General features: G+C 37.1%; 1 protein-coding gene across 1 annotated transcript; it reads right to left on the bottom strand.

Annotated features, from left to right (window-relative positions):
- LOC110476715 (coiled-coil domain-containing protein 169) lies at positions 1–27,121 on the bottom strand. The gene is given in 8 exon segments (XM_077790881.1): positions 1–103; positions 3,451–3,527; positions 6,853–6,906; positions 7,104–7,202; positions 20,521–20,561; positions 20,658–20,768; positions 21,211–21,293; positions 27,012–27,121. Coding segments are annotated over 8 exon segments (678 nt in total).

Raw genomic sequence — 27,121 nt, 5'->3', positions numbered from 1 at the left:
TCAGTGTTTTAGCTGTGGAAGCTGGCTCACTCCTACAGTCTTTTTAATTTATAGTTTTTGAGGATTAACCATCTTCGGGTTTCCTGGAACACTGTGTCTTCCTCTGAAATAAAATGGATGAAGTTAGTCAGCAAATGTCACATTGTCTGTACATTTTGATGGCTAAAAATGTGCATGCTTTCTATATTTGCATATCTGATTACTACTGCGAATTAATAAACCTGAGAAAGGAAAAAAACAAGTATATTTCTAGGTTCGCAGGTTAGCAGAGCATCTAATTATTCTACAAACTCAATTTTCATCTGATGATTCCTGTTATCTAAGTGATGTCATTTGAAGAACATGAACAGAATACTAAGTATGGGCTCTAGGAGAGTGATAACTGGCTACAGAAACATTTTTATCAGTTAAAGAATTCCCACAAGAAAAGAGGAAAACACTTCATGTAGATGTAGTTACAGGTATTCCACTCTGGAAAGCCAGGCTCTTGAACCCCATGATCACTAGAAATGCCTGCAGGAGATGCTGCCAGCAGACTTTTGAAGTGGTACTCATCATGGATACATACACCATCTATATGAAACCAGCTATAGCTTTATCTTGATCTTCTACAAAATCTGTGGGAATGTAAAGAAATCTCCAGAGGAAAAATGGTGCTTCCACAAGCTGGGAGGGTCATTCTCCTGACCAAGCCTGCCTTTCTGCTCCTATGCAATGTCCCTTTGTTTCTCTTCCTGTTCATTACTGCAGAGGAAAGACAGCACTTTACATACTCTAACAATATACAGAGCTTCAGTGTCTTTCTCAAGCAAAGGCATTTTGAAGGAAAATATATCACAGCATGACATTGTTGTATTTGTCATGATACCCAGACATGTGACAGAAGCTATGATGATGGTATCTGTGCAAGTTGCAAATTTGTGGGGAAAGAGGCAACAAAGTCAACCTAGGGCTCACTAGTCTTGGGATTGACACATCCTTTGTTCCAGCTCTTACAAGCAGTCTTGGTCTTGAAGTGAGAACTGTGCCCATGCAGATATGGAGGTACTTCTACTCAGAGTTGGAAGCTCACAATCCAAGGCCCCAGTGTGCTCAATAATCAATTATTCAAATTCAAATCAGTTGATTACTCATAATCAATTGATTAAACTGTAGATACAGGTGAACAAATTAGAAAATGCCCGTGTGGAATTCCGCGGGCAGCAAAACCTCTTCCACTCAAAACCAGTTAGTCTTACAGACTTAGAAGCCAGGTAGCTGCAGCAGTGCAGTGTTGAAACTGAGCTAATTAGCCCCATTATAAGTCTCAGTGTAACAGCGGGGTCAGAATGACAATAAATTGGCTGCTCAAATTGCATCAGAGATATGGGCCATCAAGACATCCATGTTGTTCCCAACTGTCAGCTAGCCTATCTTCTTGTCCTGTAATAACCACAGAAAGAACCTCTGCTGAACTTGCTTGTGTTTTGGATGGCCAGGAAACTGAATGCATCAACAATTAGTTGTTGGAACTCTGGTTACTGAGAATTAAAGACTTTCTGTGCTGACAGACACTGATCTCTATACCAACTCGCACATTTAATACCAACCTTAGCAAAAAAAGAGCAAAGAATCCACATTAGTCTTCACAACTACTACCCAAAATTGTTTTCAGTGTTCATTTAATACACAGGTTGGGTTTCTGTACCTGTTCCTATAGTTAAAACAAGCATAAAATAACTACTTAGTATAATTTGAATTCTAATGTCGGTATTTTGTAAAAGGGCAACAAAGGTGAGGTAAGAACTCTAGACAGAAAGTTTTCAAATTACTCTCAAGAACATCCATGTCTTCTTTTATTTTAATTAAATTATTTCTCATTAATATCAGCTTGAACAAACAAACCCCAGACTATAAATAAAAACATAATTAAAAAGGAATACTATAACAATGGCTGTAATTACCTTGTGATGTTCATGAGGTACATACTTATATTTTAGTATTTTCTTAAAACACAAACTATGCCAAATCCCCACTCTTACATCCATGTTGCCAGCAAAGATTGAAGTTTGTCCTTAAAGTTCTGTGTAATTTGGTATAAAAGTCAATCATCTGAGAACTAGGTCCTTATATACTAAGGATAATTTAAAGGATGAAAAATGATCTTCATGTTTAAAGAACATTGAAAAGTAAAAAAAAGTTCTCTTAGGGAAAATGGATTGAAAGGGGATATTTTGTTATACCCACACATCTTCAGCAGTTACAGGACACTTTATTTTCTTTTGTTTGATATAAAGAAAATTACAAAAACATACTGTCAGGGTAAGTAATGGTCTACTAAAATATATTGTAAAAATAATAATATCTGATAATCACAGATCAGTGCTAACCCTCAGCAAACCTCCATGTCTGGCTAATGATATTTAATCTCACTGCAGAGGCAGTGAATTCTCCTGGTTCTAGTTTTCTGACCTTCTCCTTAGGAACCACGCTAAATATCACTGGGGTCAAAAGTGATGCAGTGGCATATGGGGCACTTCAAACCCACACAGTGCTTTTTATGTATTGAGAAACTTCAGTTATAGAACTGAATTCATATTGTACTGCATTAATTCATATTCTACTAATATTCTCTCTTGGAACATCAAGATTCACTATTCCAATTTATGAAATCCTGTGATTCTGTGCTTACACTGAACAAAAGGAAAAGGCTGGTAAGCAAATAGGTCTACATAATATCATGTTTATAATATACTCATTACATTTTTAGATTATTCCAATATATATTGTATATGCTCATTTTAATAATATTGGTAAGTGGGTTTGTGGAAGAGTATTTAATGTGAGACACTAAATAGATAGAAACCATACTATCTTAGGAAGTTTTCAAATATAAATTATCTGGGAAAGTTTCAAAATTAAGTATTATATCTGCTTGCTTCCACACTTTTGTAGGCATCTGTTTATGGCCACTGGAGGCAGGTGACTGGGTCCAACAAACTTTTCACATATGCTTCCTATCTTCTTCACACTTCCTATTCTTAACATATTCAATTCAGTTAAAAAAATAAATCTCCTTAAATTTCAAGCTTATCCACAAGTATTACAATCAGAAATTAATTTTATTTCTATGTATCTCAGAGCAGGTAGACTTTTTTCAAATTTGTATTTCTAACCCATATAACTAAACAGAAGTCTGTTAAACAGTGATTTAAACATAAGTATTTTCAACATTTGCATTAAATAAAACTGATGAAAAGCAATATCAAGATTTATGTTGAGTAATGCTTTGTCAGTGGGTTTATGCTGTGATATTTATCATGAAGAGAAAGTCGCAATGTTCAAAACAGTACTTAGCAAAAAATAATCAACCAGAAAACAGGGAATATAAAGGAAATTTACCTCAGTGTTCAAAACAGTACTTAGCAAAAAATAATCAACCAGAAAACAGGGAATATAAAGGAAATTTACCTCAGTATCTGTTTTTCTCCCTTGCCGGTCAGAGTATCTGTTTTTTTCCTTTCAACAGTTTTAGGTTTAACTGAGATCTGCAATAGCCAAATTTTTACAAAACAAGTTAAATACTAACGCAAATCACAGTTACAGAAGTAAACAGGATTTGCACAGATTTACTTTACTGAAGGCAAGAAATTTTTGTAACTGAGGAACTCCAGTATTGAAGATGATGGCTAGTATAATTTATCATCTTATCATATCTGAGGAGATGTGATTCTGTGACATATGAGGAAGGAGCAATGCCAAGGTTGCCGTCACTGGTTTTGTAATTTATATGAATATAGAGTACCAGTATATATTATTATTATCCATAGCACTGTTTTTGCTGGTACAGTTTACTCCAGGCCTATCCCAACAAAAATTACCCATTGTTGTACAAGCAGCTTTCCAGATGTAGCAATCTATAACCCTGGGCCTTTTTTGCAAAGAAATCCCAGTCGCAAGTCAGATTCCACTATGCTATCAACAGTTTGTAGCAAAAATCTGGCCTGAAAGAATGGCCTTTTTAAAGAACCACTGTAGTTCTTATTTGCTTGCCTCTCAAACTGATTTCTGAACATCCCCAGAGAGTGCCTTTAAGATCTGTGAACTCCAAATCCCAAACCAATGTTTGCCAGATTGAAATCAAAACAAAAAAAAACCCCAAACAATAATACACCAGAAACCATTGGTGCCTCTAGCATGAGTTCTGTGAAATTTTTAATTTATTTTAAAACTATAATTTAAAACTGACTACGTCCTTATGGACCAGACAAGACAATCTTCAAAAGCTCTCAAAAGAAAAATATATTTTGTAAATACAACAAAAAAAGCAGAAAGGCACTCTGTAATAAAAAGGTAATTAAAACTAATGGCTGCTCAGAAGCATCTTTGTCTTCTGCTTCTGCCACAGGCTTCAGGAGGGATCCAAACCAAAGCAGGAAAAACCTAACATACCCAGTATTTTTTAATACCTACCTGTAGAAAACTTCCATGCTATGATTTTTTTCCCTTATTGTCAGCTATAAGAAAATCACCAACATAATGACAGAAAACAAAGCCTAAAAAGAACACTGTATTCATAAGAGAGTGTCACTAGGATACACTGTTGTCACAGGACAGCAGTACCTTGTGGTATATATATATGTATATATATATGTGCAATATATACAAATTGTTAGCCTATGGTAAATCCTTCTAACTCAACAGCAGCCAATATCACTGCGCAGACTAGAACATTGATATTTTAGTACCATTGAAAGAGTCTGTACTGAATGTACGGCTACTTCTGCCTCTGTTGTTAAAGTGAACTGTTAAAAGAGAAGGCAGATTTTAACATACCCAGATTTTAAAGTAATATAAAAGTCAAATCAAAGTCATGGCAAAAAAAGACCTGAAGGGAACAGATAAACCACTGATCCTTTTGAAATCAACAGTAAACCACAGAATCATAGTGGTTTACTATGATTCAAGTTCCATATCAAGTTGGAAGGGATCCATAAAGATCATCAATTCCACCTTCCTGCTCTTCGCAGGACTACCTAAAATTAAAGAGTGTCATCCAATTGCTCCTTGAAGTCTGACAGGTTTAGTGCTATGACCAATTCCCTGGGGATCATGATCCAGTGGCTGACCACCCTTTCAATGAAGACCCTTTTCCTAACCTTCAATCTACACTTCCCCTGACACAGCTTGATTCCCTTTCCTCATGTTCTATCACTGGTCACCATGGAGAAGAGATCAACACCTGCCCCTCCTACGGCCCGTGGAGGAAGGTGTAGTGTGGAATGAGGTCACTGCTCAGCAATGGGGTCACCCCTCAGCCTTCTCTCATCCCAGCTGAACCAACCAAGTGACCTCAGCTGCTTCTCATAAATCTGCCCTTGAGGCCAGACCACATTGTTCACTCTCCCTGGGACACACTTGCGTAGTTGGATGCCCTTCTTAGACTGAGGTGCTCAAAACTGCACGCAGCAACTGGGATGTGGGGGTGACTGCCCTGCTCAGATCAGCAATATGCAAGGTAGATGTTTAATCTAAACTACTCACTTCTGCTCTGCTTAGAGCTCAGGAGAAGAGACAGAAAAGTCCCTAGGGAAATTAATTTTATCTTGACCTAAAACAGATGTGATACTTTGCACATGATTCTTTCTTCATAGATTACAGAGGATTCCTCTACAACTACTTTAGAATGGTTATTTGATGTTTAGAGAACTAAATATAGGAATATTAATCTGAGGATGACTATTTTGCTCTCATATGAAACTTAAATCATGAGAGTAAATAATTAATTGCTGAAAATATAATGTACTAACTACCTTGAGTGTTGATGGCAAAATCCTAGACCCCAGTGCCTCACTATGCAACATGCCAGTGCATATACCTCACTTCAAATTATGTCCTATGCATATTTAAGTGTTTTTATAGGGAACTGAATATCAGCACTCCTCTTGCTAGCATGTTCAGTAATAAAATCTGCTTTTATTTCCCTTCTTCCTCCAGAAGTTCTCAGTTTCACTGCTAATGTAAAGATATTAACAGTTATCATGAGCATTTCCCAGGCTTTTTCTTGGTTTCATGCTGGAAAGTTCATTTAAGCAATTCTTTTAGATTTCCCAAAGTAGCAATGAACCATGTAAGGGAATCAGTTGCCCACTGTGCAAACACATTCTAATTACAGGCTTTTACCCCAGTTAGTTATGAAAGGGACTTAGTGGCAGCAATTATTGAATATCACACTAAGCTGTTACTTTTACATTATTTAGGAATTTAGAGCTTTTCCAGAATAAGAAGTACTATAAATCTTTACAGATTTCTTTACAGGTTTCTCCAGTTTGTAGTATAAAATTTCATGTATTACATAATTTGCATCAATAAAATTTAACCTGTGATTTCACCAAAACAAGGTGTTTTATACCTGCTTTATAAAGTTAATGGAAATATATGTTGTATTTAATTCTGAGCTGGTTGGATAGTTTATCTTTAAAATAAAAAAGGAGATATAAAAAGGAGGAATTACTACTTAAGGTGTCTGTTACTACTGCTGACAATTTGCTTCTGTTCTGTTCAACTGCATAGCAGTCTTGTGACTAACGGATGGCCAAGCATCTGAAAATTGCTTCAGTTTTCTCAGTTATGGGCACTTTACCATGCTAGGGAACACTGAAACTCCAATTGATACAAAAGCAAAAAAAGTATTTCAAATAAATAAACTGTATGATCTTTCAATTTACGGCTCTTAAAATTTTTCAAAAGCAGCTTTTGTAAGATATTTGGTATACAAATGAAGTAATAAAACACCCTGATCTAATGGTATTAAAGATACCATTGTTATATCGAAAAAGCATTAAAAGTTACTGAGTCACACATGCTTCTTACCTGTAAGATCTCCGAGAGGTACAAGCACCGTTCATCATTAATTTTGTGGTAAGCCTACAGTTAAATGAGATATAGGCTATCATTAAGCACAAATTTTCAAATCTGAATCATACAGAAGAGTCAGATATACAGCAGAGCCTTTTTCCAGTGGCACATTTTTTGGAACTATTCTATTGTGTGCTTCACAAACAATCTGTTTGCCACACAACATAACAGCTTTTATAGTCTAGAGGGATAGAGTGATTACAAACCTTTGCTTCTTGTTCCACTCTAAGTTCATAGTCCTTTAGCTGGTTCTGGAGACTTTTGTTCTCTTCTTCTAACTGTTTAAGAAACTTCTTTAAGGAACCCTGTGGTTAAGGTAAATAAAATAGTGTTTTACAACTATTTCCATTCTCTATAAAGGTGTTAGCACTATAGTGCTTATTCTTCAAGCATTATGATGTTTGTCATTCTGTGCATTTTTTGTTTTCATGGTTCTAGCTGGTGCACAGCAAAGGCAAAAGCAATTAACCACATGCTACAGTTACCAGTTATGCATTGCACATTTCCATTGTGTTAAAATGACACAGGTACAGTTTTCCATACTGCTGCTCCTTGGCATCTTAAGCAAGGTCACCTTGTGTTGACCAGTCAGATGTTGCTCCTTTGTTCTAACCAAAATTCCCTATGATGGCTCTTCTTTAGCAGGAAGAAGATTTCACATCTTACCAGCACATCCATTTTCAAACTACTTGCTGAAAGAGCTTCTGAGCTAGTTGAAGAGCCACATAGGACATCAAAGGCAACTCATACCAATTTGGCTAGAAAGCAATACTTTGTGGACAGACTGTCTTAGGTGTGCAGCCATCTATGCTGTCTACAATAGGAATGAGCAACAGCAGCAGAGTCCATTTTTGGTTACTGGCACTGGCCAAATCTTTTCTTGTTGTGTAATGGAATTAAAACACACCCACACACTTGGAGGACCCAAGCAGGTCCTCCTCTACTACTAACACAGAGAGCTGTTTTTCATAATCTCATTCATAATTTGACCCATTCCATCCCATAGAGACATTATTATTAAATCTCTAACACAGAGTTGCCCTCCAAGTTCAGGAACACTGCATTACAACAAGGATGAATTTAGGCAAACATGCCAGGAGGCCTGTGTGAATGAACAAGTAGGTCCTGAACAAATTCAAACACATGAAGGAAGCCTAGCAATGGTAAGAGAGGGTAGAAATATTGATCGGTAGCCTGGGAGGAATAAAGGGATTGTTTGAACAGCTAGGGATCAGTTTAGGAAAGCTACAGCCCTGACAGAATTAAACAGAGCCAGGGATGCCAAGGACAACAAGAAAAGCTTCTATGGGTACATTAGTGATAATAGGAAGTCTAAGGAGAATGTGCATCCTTTCCAGAGAATGGATTGAGAGCACTCTTTAGAAGGAGGACTTGGGGATGTTGGTAGACGAAAATCTTGGCATGATCTGGCCATGTGGCTTGCAGTCCAGAAAGTCAACAGTTTCCTGGGCTGCATCAGAAGTGTGGTGAAGAGGTCAAGGGAAGCGATTGACCTCCTCTGCTCTGCTCTCCTGAGACCCCACCTGGAGAACTGCACCAACTCTGGGAACAAAAATCATAGGCCTGGAGCAGCTTTCCTCTGAAGACAGGCCAAGACTGCTAGGGTTGCTCAGCCTGGAGAAGAGAAGGCTCTAGGGAGACCTTATAGCATCTTCCAGTACCTGAAGAGGGCCTACAAGAGAACTGGAGAGGGACTTTTTACAAAGGTACATAGTGATAGCACAAAGGGTAATGGCTTTAAACTGCAAGAGAACAGGTTTAGATTAGATATTAGGAAGAAATTTTTTACTGTGAGGGTGGTGAAGCACAGGTACAGGTTGCCCAGAGAAGTTATTTAAGGCCCATCCCTGGAGGTCTTCAGGGTTGGATGGGACTCTGAGCAAGACAATCTAGTGTAAGGTGTCTCTCTCCATGGCAGGAGGTTGGAAATACATGGTCTTTAAGGTCCCTTCCAACCAAAACCATTCCATGATTCTATTACAATTCAAGGTCAGTCAAGTTTGTTCTTGTACTTAAATTACTGTTCTTCTTCCTCCCTGCTGTTTGTCTCCAGCATGTATAGACTGAAGACATGAGCATCTTTTTTCTGCATTCATTTTACTAGGATGATTAAGCTGAACTTGCAGAAATTATCTTTCACGCACCAGGCTGTCTTTTCATTTTACCATCCTAGTAATCCCTTTGTGCAGCAGGATGGAGCTCAACCTTCTTATGGCTAGAGAACAGAACTGGCCTACAGTATGCAGTACTCCAAAAGCCATCTCACTGCCTTGAACAATCAGTGATACTTCTTTACCTATATAAATTTTAGGATTGCATTTTCCTTTTGCACAGCTGCACAATAATGGTTCACAGTCGACAAGGCATCAGCTAGAATATCCAGATACTCCCCTGCAGTTGTATCAGTTCTCTCATAACATAATTTCTTTACTCTTTTCTAAATCTTTCGGTCTACACTATTAAATTTTACTCACAGTTTTAATAATCTACTCTTCACTGTCTTTCTTTTTCTAAACCACATCCAAGTCCCAATTATATTATATAATTGGTTTCAGGAGAGAGATATCACAATCTAATTCTACTGTGTGTATCAAGGTCATGCATTATATATGAAGGTTCATCTTAAACCTGGTCCTGGAAGACCTCTGCTTGTACTCTCCCAGCAGACTCCTTCACTAATCACTGCTATCATGTTCCATTTGCCAGTTCTTTATTCCTCTAACAAATATATTAATTTTCATTTTCTCCAAATTAATCAGTCACTTCCCATGCGACATGATATCTTTATCAGAGGTCACAGTGAATGAGATACTGTATTTATTGTGACAACAAATGTATTGTTTTATCACAGAATATCAACAGGTTTATGCACCATGAGCCCTTTTAATATATCCATATTTCAATTTCATTTTGCAACAACTATTCCTCTCTTTATCTGTTCACTGAAAAAAGGGCTATACTCCAGTGCACAAAATGTGCACATGTTTATTAGAACCACTTGCTATCATATCAGTGATGTGACAAACCAGTTCTTTCAGAATCCTGAGATATGGATTACCCATTTTCCTCATTTTAAGCACATTCAGCTCTTTGAGTTTTCCTTAGGATTTAGTTATTGTCATTTCTTTTTACACCTGCCTTGCTGACAATAGCTATTTTTTCCTTTCTCTTGCATGTCATTGTTTCTGCCTTTACTTAAAACTTAGGAAATATATACATATTTAGTTTAAAGTGAATGAATTAATGATCACTTAATCTGACAGGTTTTTTGACTGGATTTTCTGCAATGTTCTTGTAGATCTTAAAAATCTAAAATAGTATTGTGTCCCATAGATAATAATTTTATCTATTATTTTCTGATAAAATGTGTTAATTATCCATTGAGTTTTGTGCCTCATCAATATTAGCACTTGACTTTTAGTCTTTATTTACAAGTCTAACACACAATACAATTTCTGTGAATAGTCTGATAATATTATATCCAAATTCATCCATCTAAATATGATATTTATATGCATATTTGACTGGAATCAGTCTGAGGTGAGGGTATCTACATTTGAGAGTCCAAATGTGAGCTGAACTCCTACTAAGAGTCATAGTGAAGATAATCAATAATGTGCAGTGATTCATTCAGCTAAGTAGCTAAAGAGCTCAGCTCAGTTCCATCTGAGTTCTTTTAGAGAGTCCAAGACATTCATATGTGGCAGATATGACACAGGGGTTACATAAGACATCCTTCTGGAGCAGTTACAGGCGACTGTGTACTGAGACATCTTCAAGACTCATTGCTTACACAATTATTCCACTAAAGATGCCAACCAAATAAATCTAGATACAAATGTCTTTACTCAACTGACTATTAATAAGATATAACTGCCTATAGTAGGAATTAAAAGACCTAAGAGGTAGACAGCTACATATAGAAAAATAAATATTTGTGTCCTAATATTTAAGAAAATCATATTGTTCAATGTACATTTCAATATTATTTCCCAGTACTATTGTGACTAAATTTTGTTTTCCAATCCATCCTCAAGATTGATTCATCCAAACAACTGATGAAGAAAATATCAACAACATTATCGTCAAAGTCTCTCACATCTGCTACATAACACATCTATCTCTGTTTTGTTCTTTCCTGGCAAGTGTGTACCTTTAATACTTGTTATCCCTTCATGGTTCTGCTATCAATACTATTACATTCCTGGTCAGTCAGGTCCTTCCATTTGTTTGCTCAGGTCTCCTGGGCAAAATAACTATCTGTTTTAAGTTTTTTTGGGTTGTTGTTTTTTTTTTTTAATTTATTTTTTTATTTCTAACACAAACAACTCCTTAGTCAAAACAGATGAATCCTTTCCTTTCTATGTTGATTACGTGACCATTCCCTTACTAATCAGTAATTTCTTCTCATGACCTTAATGCTTTGCTTACCAGATTTTCCTGGTAAACAGTGAAGCAAGATAAAAATTCTCCAAATATTTTCCCCTTCTTTTTTCTATGGGAATTTTAAAATTTTTCCATATTTATCATGCTAGTCTCAGATCCAGAAGGCCAGTATCCATATCTGGTTTATTTCTCAGAGAGTTTATTAATGTTTGCTGCTGGTAAAAAAATTACATCTGCCTGTTTTAAGTCTACAGTCTTTTCTGCCATCTGAAGATTAATGCAACTTTTATTCTTTCACATAATTTTCTACATAACATGTTACTTACCTGGCTCCAAATTTTATTTTTAATTTTAAAAAATCTGAGTTTCAGGAATATTTCCATAGGGATAATTTCTGTTAAAATCAAGATTTGTGGGAGTATGGTGAAAGGTACAGTACTTTTAAAACATGCTGCAAGAGAGAATAACCCCTCCCACTGTTCAAAAGGAAAAAAGGAGATAGAGAAGTGCTGTATCTTTGAGGAGTATTTTGCCCCTGATTGAACCATACCAACGGGCATACTGGAGTCATTAAAAGAATTGAGGAGTAGTTGCAGGGTTTTTTTCCTAACTAAAGCAGAAGTACCTTGGATGCAGATAAAATCTTTATCCAAATACAGAAGGCTCCTACAGTCAATTCAGGCAATGTTGGCCAATTCAAGGAGAAAAAAGTAAGCTGCAGATTAAAGAGAAGGTTTGGCTTAATTCCACTAAGGTCATGTGCTCTTTCATTTCAACATCAGTGTCTTTACAGAATTAAACAAGACAGAGAAGACTTCAACACTGTTGAACTAGGAAACAAAATTTTTTTGCCTTCTTGACCTCAGTGTACATTAAAGATTATAAACATGTGACAATATATTTTGTACAAAATCTTTTGTACCACCTATCACCACAGTAAACTCAAATACAGTAAATACAAGAGTTCATGCTGTTCTCCAGATTTCTTCTTTGTAAATCCACAACACACTGTTATTTTCTTTACTAGATTGTCCATCATTGTTATATAAGACAGCAAGACTTGTGTTGCAGCTGTTGCTGCAACAATCTGGTATCTCCTCAGTGATGGTACTCATCTAATTTCTTTGAGTTCTTTCACTTACAAAGTAGACTACTTTTAGATCTTTTTTTCATTAGTCCTTTCAGAAACACTGTCTATTTTTTGTTGCCAATGCAGCTGGTCCACTGCAGATGCCTGGGCATTCAGTCAGCTCTGGAGCAAGGATGTTATCCAAATACAAGCAAACAAACTGTGCACTACACTGCTTTTGATGAGCAAGCAGACGGAAATGGGTTGATAATGTGACTAAAAGTACACAGTTACCTCATAAACTGGAATAAACCTACCTCAAATTGTAATAAACCCATGATTACAAAATCCTTGTGAAATAAGAAAGCTATAAAATACTCTAAATTTACAGATTGGGAAGTGAAGCCCAAAATCAAAGCAGGACTGGAGTTGCAATTGCACTTCAGGCAGAATTTAACATCTTAGTGCTAATAAAGCAGTCTATGCAATGTCTTACATTCTTCACATCTGCTTTTGTAAATAACAGGGAGGCATCTGAGCTGTTGCTGTTGTGATTGCCCATAAGACCAAGCTGAATTGAGATGCTTGGCTTGCTGCTGAAAGCCTTCATGGAGTCTCAATACATTTTGACCATGTTAGAGGTCATCCCTCTAACAGGGCACAACCTGGCAAGGATGTTCTACACATATTAGTTGGGGAAGAAAGCCTCTTCTATCTAACAGCCTAAAATTTAACCCAGAAATAAAGTAGTTGAGTTACATTTTAGTCCTCTGCTTCCCCGAGAGCTTGAATTCTCATATCTCATAGCCTGAGAATGCCCTTGCCACCATCATACTTAACTAGTTCTGACACAGTTTTTGAAGCCAGGCTGTCAATGAGTCAGAAATACAAATATTTGCATGGAGGGAGATGGAAAAAGTGAGAAAGGCTGAAAGGTCATGTCTATTTCTGGAGCAAAGTCAGGATTTCAGGTATATTTCTTGGGTTTTTCTTACCAACTTCCTATTGGTTTTCCATCTCTAATATGCAGCCTGTTTGAATCCCAATCTAGGTGCATTTCTCACAGCTAATACCTACGAAATTTACTCAGCTAACCCAGCCTGAGAACTTCTATTCCTGCATCCATTAATCTAATTGAAGACACAGAGCTCAGTAAGTCAGTACTGAAGTTCTTGTGGAAATCTCATCACACAGATGTTCCTACTCAACTAAAAGACTTCTCCAAAACCCCAAACAATATAGAATTCAATTTCAAAATCAGACACTAAGAAACTTTAAAGGATAAAACTTCAGAGAGGTTCTAGAGGTCTACTTTAGCCAGGACTGATTATGAGTTATCTCCCACTCCTACTTTCAAGGCAGTTACTGGGGAACTAGCAGTTTATCTGAAGGTTTTACCTGCTGTACATCAATACAAATCAAGAAGTGAGAAACAGCACATCAACTCAGCCAAATCATTAAGAGCTGGATTTGCCTTTCCTGAATTCTGTGGGAAGCATGCAGAAAGAAACTTCACCAAAACAGATTCAATTATCTATGATCATGGTTGTATAATCAGCTTACTACTTAATACTGTAAAACAACACAAAAGTTCACAGAAAACAGAACTTAAGGTATACAGTAAGACTGACTTCTAGCAGAGTTCTTACATCATGAAAAAGACTGAAAATAAAGCAAGAACAAGTGAGAGCTCAAGCAAACCAGAAGGAGCTTCCCAGCTATGCAGATTTCCCCCAGAATTGAAAATTGTCTATAAAACTCCGGGATGAACCAGCATAAGTTCTAGAAAATCATTTTAGAAGTAGTTTAACTGAATCCTGATCTTTTTTAAAAGATAGATTCATTACAGGTTCTTCTACTAAGACTTACATAGTGGGACATTGTATGCCTGAAAAGAAGACACAAGCTGACTAAGTCATTTAACCTGAATTTAAGATCCTTAGTTTTTAATACATCATCCATGTCAAACCACTCTGAGCAAGCTGGTAAAGAGCTAAAAGACACACTGAGATTTTAAATGAATACTTCCTTTACTTAACAGAGTTTTGTGGTGCTTATCATGATTCACTCTCAGAGCAAAGACACATTAACCTTGTGTCCAGCAATTATGAAGCCCAGAGTTTTACAAAGGGAACACCCATTCTACAGTTCCTTTTTCCCCACTATTTTCTTTTCACTTGACTGAAGTTACACATAATATTGCAAGAAAATGAAATTATACGGAAAGACACTGCAAGTGAATTTTAATGCCACCCACACAAGTTGCTCTCATTCTGGATTTTTCCTTGCCCTGCTCTCAGTGGCAAGAGAGGTGACAATTTCTAACAATCATTTCACAACAGACAAGGTGCCAAATCCGTGGCATTAACAAGCAGTTCAAACCTGTTTTCATCAGAGCCCTGCTCATGCAGACTAATGATCCTTATGGCAATTTGCTTCCTCTTTAATTTTTCTCAAAGATTTAGAACAGAAGCAGGATATGCGTCAGTTTTGCTAAAAAAACAAAGCAACACAAGAATCCTTTTGCAAGCCAATCTACTTGACGTTTTTAATTAAATTAAGTTTTGTTTAGAAAACAAGCTCCGCTCCCTCCAACACGAGGAGTTGACATTCATCAGGTGACATAACTAAATCCTTTAACATATAATTTTAAACATATTAGTAGCAAAACCAAATTATACATCTTTAGTTTTACTGAAATGGAAATTAATTTTAGATTTGTATCAATAAATTCACGAGTTATACATCGCATAAAAAATTATACCTCAATATTATTAGCACAGTGTATTTCTCGATGCGACATGCACTTGGATCGCGTAAAAGCGTCAGCACCGGCGAGGAAAGGCTCCATGCACTTGCCTAAATGCCAAGTGCCCTCTTGTGGTCAGCATCATCCTTAGACTCCAAACCAGACCCGGAGTGGAACTGCTTTAGTGAGCTGTACTAGTGCTCAGGGGTGGGATGCTCACTCCCCTAATAACAAAATCCTTATTTCAGTGGTCTCCACACAATGCTCATAGGGGTTGTGCGCTGGCTTGGGCAGGGGAAGTTAAAACGGAGACCTCCAGTACTGCGGTTCAGATTGATAGAACAAGGAACTAGGGAATTCTTGAGAACAGACAAATAGATATGTCATTTGACTCCGAGATTTTTCTCTGATGGTTTTCTTTGAAACACAAAGTGTATTCTGCCTCTGGGCACACCACAAAGTGATTTGAGTAAAACAGTCTTCTGGTTTGAGAAAGGCCACAAGGAGGAACAACTAATGCCAACTTTACAAGGAAAAGAAAAAAGATCTCTTGGAGGTATTCAAAGTATTTATTTGAGGTCAAATGAAAGGAGTAGGAAGGGGAAGTCTGTGAGGAGGCAGGATAACAGCTTAGGGCAGAGACAGTGACAGAACTTTCTCCAAAATATTTCCAAGTTTCATGAAAAGCTAGGATACCAGATTTCTTCTATCCATTGAGCCACTGGATTAACCCAGGAAGAGCAACAAGGTTCATTAAGAGTCACTTGCTAGGAGAATTGTCAACATTTCCTATGACACTATAAGCGCGAAAGTTCCCTATAGGCAGCTATCAACGCCTACTGAAATACAGTGTCTTCACTGCATGTTTTCACAAACCCAAGATTCCCTTCCTGTCATATTGCAATCACGTATGTCTCCACTGTGACACTGCCACACATTCTGCTTATAGTTTAAAACTGACAGCAGTATCAGTTGCAATAGCTGTAGCAATATCAGTAGCAATAAAGCTATCAGTGCTGTGGTCACTGTCCTTATAGAAAGGCAGCTTTGCAAAGCAAGTATCTGGCCCCTTATGTCAGAATTTTCTCCTCTGTGGTGCTCGACATTATGAAAAAAATGGTGATTTATCACAGAAGCCCTGGTTCCTGGGCTAATCTTAACTAGAGCGTTGCTAAGGCAATGCTATCAGGACTGTGCTCTTCTGAACTGATTTCACAGTGTGCTTTTCAGTATTTGCATACTAAAGCTGCTATCTAGGGATTCGTTCTTGCAGAAATGGTGAGAAAGAAAGGAATAGTTTTCTTTCTGCTTATATGGGAAATTATGCTTAGCAGAGAATATGTATTTTACCAAAACTCATTTTATGAAAAAATGCAAACAAATGAAAGCAGCATGTTTAAAAGACCCAAGTAAAATTCACATCTTGTTATACTTTAGAGAGAATGCATTCCTTCTGTAATTATTTCTGAAGTCCTGTATGACATTTGTATTTTTCATTGGGACATAAAGGAAATTACTGACTAAACAGTTTTCACTGTTGGAACTCCCTTGTGCTTGTCACTGTTATTTTTAATCTGCCCTCAGTACACAAAAATTATTTTCTAGACCCTGGCAGTAAGAATTTCTGTGTTCAAGGTATTGGGTATTGGTTCTGCATTTATTGCTATGTGATATCTACCTAATTTTTCTGAATTAAAAAAAAAAAAAAAAGGATTCTCATATCAGTATAAGGACTTCAGAATAACTGTATATATAAATGGTGTAGGGGTGTTTTTAATAGAAAGAAATTATTCTTCAGTTCAATTCTAATTCTAAAGCAAAAATAGTGCAAGCCATCTGCAACAATTACTGCAATTTTTTCAACACAGAAAATCCTCTGTGCTTCCTTGTTCATCACTCCAAAATTTGCATTTGTATTCTTCTCTTTCATTCAGGTTTTTTTAGCTTGCTGACTGCCAGGTCCCTGATGACTAATATCTATTTTTTTTTTTTTATTTTGCCTGTAGTGCTTGATATTAAGAAAATATTTTATGCTACCTATATGTAAATAGGTTGAATTACTCTATAGAGATGTTTTTCTCCCTCTATTCACTATGGCAGGACCTTAAATAACTAGATTGAGTGAGCTAAATCTCTTTAGCATCTTTGAGATAACTCTGTTAAATATAGCTGAATTGTTAGAGGTCCTTCTAATAACCCTAATTATAATTCTAAGTTTCTTGGAAAGACAGGTTATAAATACTTGAAAATAATATTTAATTTTCTAAATACATTGCTCAAAACAAAATCTACTGCAAATCTACTGTCTACTGTTGCCACATTGTAGGAATTCTATCCTCTTGCTGAAAGAACCACTTTTTAGTCTTTTCATAGAGCTTCACACAATCACAGAATCAACCTTTTTGGGATCATCAAGTCCAACCATGAACCCAGCAGTCCCATGTCTACCACTAATCCATGTTGCCAAGCACCACAATACTTCTCTTTTAAATACCTGCAGAGACAGTGACTCAACCACTTCCCTGGGCAGCCGGGGAACAGTGTTTGACAAGCCTTTCAGTGAAGAAATCTTTCCTATGCAATACACTTAGGAAGTATATTTTTATATAGGAATATATTTCCTATTCATATGCAACTGCAAGTTGAAAGCTGAATATCACAGTGTACTTTTGATTTTACAGCACACACTCCATGATTTATATACCCACTCTCATCATTTTTACTTTGAGCAAATGTATACTGATGACTGGCTGAAAACTCTTTGTTTTTCTATCACTCTCATCTGCTCTTTATTCTCATCTGTGAAGAAGTTAAATATTCTCCCCTAGTCCCCCGAACAACTCTCAAAAACCCCAAAAGATATTTAACAAATCTAAATGCTTGAACACCACAAAAATTTTGTGTATTTTTACCATTTTATCCTCTAAAATTATATATATATAAAGTAAAGCAGCTCTTCATTCTCCAAGAGTATCTGTAAATAAACACTTTTCTAATGGCTTCAGCTAAAAAAAAAAAAAAAGAACAGCAAAGCCCACATAATACCTTAATATTTTTCTGCTCTTTCCATCTCCCAAAACCAAAACAAGAAAATAACATTTCATTAAATCCTTAAAGCTCTTCCCTTTCTGATTAGCAAACAGGATTTGTTAACTCTAAGGTGGAAGAATGAAGTAAGGACTTGAAATTGCATGGCCTAGAACATGGGCTCCAGACTTTCCCAGGCTTCACTAAATGAGCCTAGGAGTCCTCAAGCTCTCTTGTAGACTCCTTCTGGCAGGATGAACCTTTCAGTCGGGCTGACATTCTTCCCTTTGTGGGAACAGTCAGTCAAACCTCTCAGAACCACAGCTAATTGGTGAGCAGGCAGTGCAGTGCATAGCAGGGATTAGAAATGTACTGGGTTGGAGATTATCTCGCTGGTAATGCCTCCTGGAGTGCCTGGCAAGGTGTAATTAGATTGGTTAGGAGAGTACTGGCAATTGGATGGAAATAAATACTTGTGATACTGTAGCTATGCACGCCAGTCTGTGCTTTACAGACTGACAGGAATAATCATCCAAACCAGACTTTGCTGTAAACATTCTAGATCAGTGTTCTGTCTTCGAGATTTTTCTTTGAACATAATCCCAGCTGTATTTTCAGATGAACTCAGTGAAACAGGAAAGTGGGATGAGGAAGATTTTGTTCTCTTTTTAACTGGCTGCTAAAGAAAAAAAGTCTTGCCTACCTACAAAACACCATGGTCTCTAGGACAACATTAAAACTGGCAAAAATGTTGACTGTTTGAAAGTCAGATCAGAAAAAACAATTTGTTATTCACACCCTGCTTACAGCAGATAATTATCCTTCCTATTAACAGAGCATGCAGCCTCTTCTAGGGTCACTAAAGTCCCAACAATCTTCAGATTCTGAAGCACCAAAAAAGTCAGATGGTAGCACTTCTGTAAGTATAAGCAACAGGAATAAAAATCACAACAGCCCTGCTTCATAATGTTCATTATCACAATGTGTTACAAGGCATTATCACATCTTTATCTACCTTCCGTATTCCTAAAGGTGGATAAGAAGCAGAAAAGTTGTCCAATATTTCAGCAGATGACAGGCTAATGAAAAAGCAGTTCTGAATCTACAATGATCTTTTTACTTCATTTATGACCTTAGAAGACAGAATCTCCACAATATTTGCTGGGGTTTTTCCTTGGCATTTTCTCCTCAAGATTGCAGAAAAAATATTTTACCTGTGTTGAAATAAAGGACATGAAGCATGAGTGCATTAAGGAATAAAATTTAAAAAATGAAAACAGATACTTCCTTCAATAATGCAAAAATTTACTGTAAAATGAAGTGACTGTGACTATATTATGTAAAATGTTACTCCAACTATTCATCTAGGTTATCACAGTTGATACAAAACTGGGATTATTGATTGATACAACAGAGGATTGTGTTGCCATGCAGAGGGGCCTCAAGAAGCTGCAGAAACAGGCAGAGAGGAATCATGTAGAGTATAAATGCAGTCCTGCCTCTGGAGGCAAATAATCCTAGGCACCAGTATATGCTGGAGCTGACTGGCTGGGAAGCAGCCTGGGAGATGATGACTTTGAGGTCCTGGTGAGCAAGGTGACCCCATGAAATCAATGCACTCTCACAGCAAGGGTGGCCTGTGGTTCCTGAGCTGCCAGCAGGTCAAGGGAGGTAACCCAAGCCTTATATTAGCACTTGTGAGATGCAGCAGCCATGCTGGGTTCAGTTCTTGACTCTTCAGTACAAGAATGATATGGAACTCTTGGAACAAGTCCAACATCCAGCACGGGGCTATGAAGACGATTAAGAGACCAGAGCACCTGAAGGATGAGGAAAGGCTGAGAGATCCACAACTGTTCAGCCCAGGGGTTCTTATCAAGGTGTATAAATTTGTGATGGGAAGGAATAAAGAAGAGGCAGCCAGGCTCTTCTCAACAGTGCCCAGTGATAGGACAGGAAGACAAACATCTGGAATTCCACTTGCTCACAACTGAAGCCATTTTTTACTATGAGATTTCTCAAAGACTAAATGCCTCCATGAAGTTTAATGTCTTCCCATTTATTCATAGATCTAGTCCAGGTATTCCATCTCACAAGCCTGACTGCAGATTCAATTACAAAACCTTCTCTCAGGAAAATATTTCACTACATAACTCTTCCCAATATTCAGGTTTTATGTACTTCCTACATAAGGATTTTACTGAATATTTTATAAGCAATTGCATATATGAAACAATAAAAATATAAGCAGAAGTGATTTTGTTTTCCTTCTGGAACAGGCTACTGCTATTTCTTTCATGAAAAAAGAAATATGAGTTTTCCAACTAGACTGTGATTTGTTGTTAAGCCAACTAAATGTCACAGTACTTACCACAGGCATTTTATCAAAGGTGTGAAAAATCAACAGTTTATCTATAAATAAGCAGAAAATTGTGACCTTTTGATATGATTTCAACATCTCTAATAATCACTAATTCTATTTTAAAAGTTATGAATATCAATTTCTACCTGCTGGATTTCCATGAATAAGCTCCACCTTATGTCAAAGAATATTAATCTGCCTTTCCAGGTGTTTTTTCAATTCTACTTGTGTCTCATATCTGGTTTTCCATTCATGATCTTAAAAACAGAATTATTATATTTCCCAGATTAGTTCATGTCATTTTAAGCAAGAGCATTTTTAAAAACTGTTCCTTATGACTAACCAGAGACTGAGAAAGTCTTCACTTAGCAATCCTCATAATAAGCATCTTTGCATATAAAAGAGCTTGAAAATATAAATCAAGGGATATTTTCACTAAGCTTACTGTGGTCAGAATATTAACCAACTCTGTGAATTTATGTTATTCATAGTTTCATTAATAATTAACCAAAAAAAGCTAGCATGGCCACACATAGTATTTCTTAATTTCACATCTGAAGCACCACAGATATAATAGCCATGTTTGAAAAGAGAAAATTTAAATTTCTAAATAAAAATCTGAGCCCTGTAGGTCCTTCCTAAAATAATTATTTATCCGTGTTTGCTAATCAATTAGAAAGACTGTTGTAATTCACTTACCTTCATTTTCAACACTGTTAAGACTTTTTTCCAGTTCTGTTACAGTGTTTCTCAGTTCAGATATTGAGCTTTCAAGCATCTGCCTGCAGTATTAAAAGAAGTCAATTACTACACAAGCTCTTGTACTAGCCCTATTATTAAAAGCAGAAAAAAATTCAGAAGATTGATTCAGAAGCTACAGATCTATTGGTCATTTCTATGTAGTTACATTATCTTGTCCATTCTTAAATGTGTTGAAAAATGGTTACAACAGTGGTTACGACTACTGCTTTGAAAACAATGAAGCATTAATACTTTGCAAATAAAACTACTTCCACAAAAACCCAAGACAGACATTTCCTTAAATATAATAATTTTCTAGCTGTCCATCAGAATTAAAAAAATGTAGAGAGGACATTGACCCTAGTTTTTTAATCTAAAAGAAGATACCCAATGAGTATATTTGAGAGATGTGCTATTTGAAATTCTGAATTAGTTCTTCATTTTGACTTACTTCTCAATGATTAATAGTCATTTCCTAAATTGCACCCATATAAAATCTGATCAAAATAAATTATGTTTTATGACTATCAGAAAAGAAAGTGACTAATTAAAGTAAGATAAGTGTTAAAAAAAATACAGGCCCTCTAGCTACCATGTTTAGGAAAATATATATTTTGCCCAACCTGTGTACTGGTCAGCCATAAAGCTGAAAGGTATGATAAAAACTAGTTTTTTTCTGCCTTGAAAAGTATGATCAGAAGCAGAAGGTAGCAGGGGATTTTGACAAGAGCACAACCCACCTGGCATGCTTCAGACAAGGTGCTGGGCAACTCTCATCCCTTAAATTGGCCAGATGGTAGTTTAATGTCTTAAAATGAACCCTATGATCTTGATCACATCAAGAGGACATTACTGATAAGTTATTGACCATATTCATGCTAACAGCCTGGTTCTCTGAGGAAATGTCTACAGAGAAATGCTCCTGCCTGTGTGGTCTCAGGAAGTCATACCACACCTATTGTAAATCCAGGTGAACCCGGTGGGAATAAATGATGATGTCTGACTCCAGTTCAGAAGGCTGAATGATTTCTTTATTATAACTATACTATAGTACATTAATATACTATTTAAAGGAGATACTAAAATGACCTACCTACTTTTTCTAACTACCTTATCTAACTAACTTACAACTCGTGACCTTCTGGCAAGAGTCCAGCCACAGGTGGATTGGACTGGCCATCAGGCTCAAACAATCCTCACCAGAATCCAATCAAGCAATCACCCCAGGTAAACAATTCTCCAAGCACATTCCACATGGGAAAACAAGGAGCAGAAATAGAAATTGTTTTCTCTTTCTTCCCTCTGTGCTTCTCTATGAAAAATTCTGAAAGAAAGAAGAATGTGCCTGTGACACACACCAGGATATGTGTAAGCAAAAAACACAATGCATGAAAATGCAGAGGCAGTTTGTGGTTTTGTCTTTTAAAGCTAAGTTTGGAAAGCAAGCATTTCAAAAAAATAGTCAATGGTTCTTGGGTACCACAATGTTTTATTGCCCAAAATAAGATATTCCAAAAGAACTGAGAGCACAAACTCTACAAAGGAGGCCCTTTGGGAAATGCTTTATAATACCAATATGATGACTGGTGTCTTTGAAAACTTAGTCTAATTTATTAAGACATACAAAAGAGAAAATTATTAGGCTGTAATATTTGGGGGGGAGGGGTGTTTAAAGGAGAGTTGCCATTGTCAACACAGATACAAATTCTCTGAACATGTACATGAGAAATGCTCTTCAATAAATAATTATCTAACGTCTGAGAAATCAAAGCTCTGATGACAGATATTGATTACATCACCTCTGGCACTCCTTGTGCTCACAATCAGCTGGTGACACTTCTTTTTCATAGCTTGAAGCAACAGATTTCAACTGCAAACTGCAGAAGCAAACCAACCACTCACAGGGAGTTGAACAGGTAAACTTGGAATAAGGAGGGCTGAAGAGCTGAAATAGTCAAGAAATATAAAGAAGAGTAATTTAAGGTAAGCCAAGTTTGTTTTCAGTGAAAGCGACACACTGGAGAACACTAGGCAGACATCTTGAATAGTGGGGGAGAGGTGGGGCTTCCAAGCCCTTCTTGCTCCATTGCTCTTTACCAACATTAAATTAGACACGGGACACATTAGCAAAAAAATAATGACAGTACTGGTAGCTTAATGACAGTACAAGAGACAAAAAGGATAAGGTGAAACCCAGCCAAAGATACCCTTGAAGCATGACTCAAAAAGCTTTAGATGTAGGAAAACTAAAGGAAATCTGATTGCTGTTGCCTGTTTTCTCCCACTCCAAATAAAGGAGGCAGATGGCTAGGAAGAAGAAAGATAAAATCTTACTACACTGCTGCTATCATTTCAACACAAATAGATAAGGTTTCTGCAAAGCAGATTTCTATTAACTTCTCAGAGCTTGGAAAAGAGGAAATTATGATGACAGTGAGCACTAAGAAGGGATTTTTTTAAAGGAAATAACACTGAAAATTAGAAACAGGCAAACCTGTAACCAGAGCTGAGCTGTATCAAAATGAAATTGGTTTTGTTTTCAAAGAAATCTTAACTAAGTGCTCAGATGCAGAGGGAAAACACAGGAAGAATAAGCTCTTTAAATCCAGTGTTTCCAGTTTTCAATTCCTGTTACCATTTCAAGACTATATACAAAATTTCTTTCATTAGATTTTTTTTTCTGCACCATTAACAAAACTAGAAGCCAAATTCCAATTATATTTTGTTCTGACGAATACATGTACAGAAATGGTAAATTGTCAAGTGTCACACTGTAATTGCTACACTGACAGAAAGTCTTTCTTCCATGCAGCAACAAAAAACAGTTTTTTAAAAAAATATAATTGTTGTTAAGCATTTAATAGTCCAGTAGCACCCAGAATACATCCAGAGTGAAGCCACTCCATTTTAGGCAATATATATTCAGGAAAATGCAATCCCTGCCCAGACAGAGAAGGGATGTAGAAATAAATCACTTCAAGTGGCTTGGTAAGTATTGCTAGGGCTTAATGTATCCGAGTATTTTGCATTTCTGGAGTTATTTCTAATTGTGATAAGAAGTGAAGGTCATGCCACGTATCTGTTAGTGTGAATTTAATGCAGCTATGTATAGCTAGCTACCTGCCCAGAGACTTGGTCTTTGCTTGGAGGGACTGCACTGCACTTTTTACCTGCAACCTCATATGTGTTAGGCATAAATAGACTATTCAAGGCCTATAAATGTTCTCCATGTCAATGGACAATTTACAGTCATCACAGAAGAAAGCCTGTAAATTCTGAAACCTCACATTTAAGTTATCATGAGAACCTAACCACATCCTAGCATACTAAGCATAAGGAAAAAGCTCTTGTGAAGAAAATGCGAAAAAAAAAAATATGCAGTTTAGATAAGAAGGCTCTGATTGAAACTACAAAATAAAAAAACCCCACTAAATTTCTTTTTAAGGCTGTCTGCAGGTGTTATTTTACTTGACAATGGCAGCCACTTAGGATGAAAACCATTTTCCTGTATGTTTTGCTACCCAGGTCTGGATATCTGGAACATGTATCAGGCAAAAGGCTGCCTGAAACAATTTTCTATAGTCAAGAGAGAAACTCAGGAGAAGCTCAGGGCAAGAATCAGCTCTAGGGCATCAGCTCTATAGTATGGCAGATCTTTACTCAGTCCTGTAGAAGTTAAAATGGACAGATGCCTTCAGAATCTATGAACAAAGCAGAAACAATATTGCATAGTGAAGGGGCACCACATGGAAGAGCACGAACAGTATTGAAATCTCCAGACTCCTGACACTTGCAGTCAGCAGTGTGCTGGGAAAATGCTGCAGCTTTCCTGGCAAGGAAAGCCACAGGAAATGAAATCTCACAAGCTGAAGTAACATACAATTCCATCAACATTACTAAGTAGCTGACATGCATAAATATGTCTTTAAGACCTCTTTGTCTAATAAGAAATACACTGCGGTATTATATGTCTTCTCTCTCTCTCCCAGAAACATTTGCATGACATTTCCCGACCAAAATGTGTACTGAATCTTGATCCAAACAATATAGAGTCAGATTTGAGCTGACTGTCATTACAGTCAGAAAAAAAAATTTGAAAGATTTCACAGTCCTACATCCACAATCATTGAGAATCAGTAGGTATATTAGGAACAGACCCCTTATGGACATGGATGATTCAATTTACTCTGTAAAGTAAAAATCTCTTCTTCATGACTGCTAAATGAGAGTGGTTGGTGGGCTGTCAGCAAACTGCCTAATTGGCACAACAATCAGATACACCAGTAAAAAGATGACAAGGGTGAGATGGCAGTAAAGGAATGCAGGCATCTATCTACAAGCCACTTATCTTCAGCTTGCTTTCTACCCAAGGGAGAGAAACTGGCACCTCCTAGGGTGTGAGTCATCTCATGCTAGAACAGCCAGGCAAAGTAGGTCAGATGAATCACACCTTCAAAAAGCTTTCTCTATTCATTAACTACACATGTCTCTGGCTTAGATGGAGTTGTCTAACAAGCCCGGTCATTGGCAATTAATCTGAATAAATTATTCCTGGGAAACAGACAATAACGTCTATTTGCACACAAAGAAAATAGTTGTAGAACCCACTTGGAGCTGAAAGTCTTTTACTGGCATGCCATCACCATAAAGGTTTTTACTAAATATATATTTTGCTTTTATAAGTAAATCACCACAACTCAACTTTTTACCTGATTACCATTTTACCTGATCATCATCATGTGTCAGGTAAAAGAACTGGTGCATGCAGAGAACAACTGATCTATTTATCCAGAGACACTACTAAGTCAGGAGATTTATTAAAGGTCATTTGCTTACATGTTGGTGCAAGTATGTCCAAGCTACTTTTTCTGCCATTTTGAATACATAAGGTGCCATTTTGACTATGTTAGTACTGGGTTTTCCTTTTCCATTTATGAATGAACATTTTATAAAATCCATGACTCCAGGACTAGTTTGAAGAGGTCTGCAGCTCAGACACTGAAAGAAACACTGTTCAGGCAAAAAAATCAGTATGAACAGAATGCTTGAAAATGGTATGTAAATGTAAATTTCAAGGGACTGAATTAAGGCAGCACAGGAGCTTCTGACATTTCCTGTTTCCATTTATTAGCACTCAAAAGGCAATCATGTTGTTCAACACAGGGAAAAACATGTAGCTTCCTGCTCAAACTTAGGACAAAAACAATCCCACCAGGCATGAGCATCAACAATTATCACAGCACTGAAACTACTGCTACTTCAGCAAGGGGACTGACTGCTAATAGGAACAAGTCCTCATCCTGCAAACTGCATGCAGAGATGCCATACTTTACTTAGAGGTCTCAGAGATATTTACTGACCCTAGAAATCCAGCTTTCCACTTTTATTCAAAATTGTAGAAAGAAGTATGCATAAAGAGCATATCATTCTCCATTTTTTTTTGTTTTCCCCCAGCAAGGGATGCACCCATGTAAGTCTTCTCTGTTTTTCCCCCAAAGTGACATCCCAGCCCAGTGTACTGTGCTTGCCTTGGACACATAATTCTCTGCATACTAGGTGGTATGGGACTGTTTCAGATTTGTAATGAAAACTGTGCTGATAGCACAGTGATGTTTTAGTTACTGTTGAGCATTGTTTACACTGGGTAAGGGCCTTTTCTGCTCCTCACCCCACGAGTGAGAGGGCTGGAGGTGCACAAGGAGCTGGGAGGGGACATGGCTGGGACAGCTGATCCCACTGACCAAAGTGATATCCCATACCGTATCATGTCACATTCAGAAATAAAACTAGGGCGTTGGGACTTGCTGGGGCTGCTTTGCCTCGAGAAAGGCAATGTCCCGCTGGTGGTGAGCACTGGAGGTTTTTGCAT

The sequence above is a fragment of the Lonchura striata genome, chromosome 2 (genome assembly GCF_046129695.1).
Source record: "Lonchura striata isolate bLonStr1 chromosome 2, bLonStr1.mat, whole genome shotgun sequence".
Lineage (NCBI taxonomy): Eukaryota > Metazoa > Chordata > Aves > Passeriformes > Estrildidae > Lonchura > Lonchura striata.
Note: the sequence above shows the minus strand (reverse complement) of the source record. Positions and strands in the feature narration are given on the sequence as shown.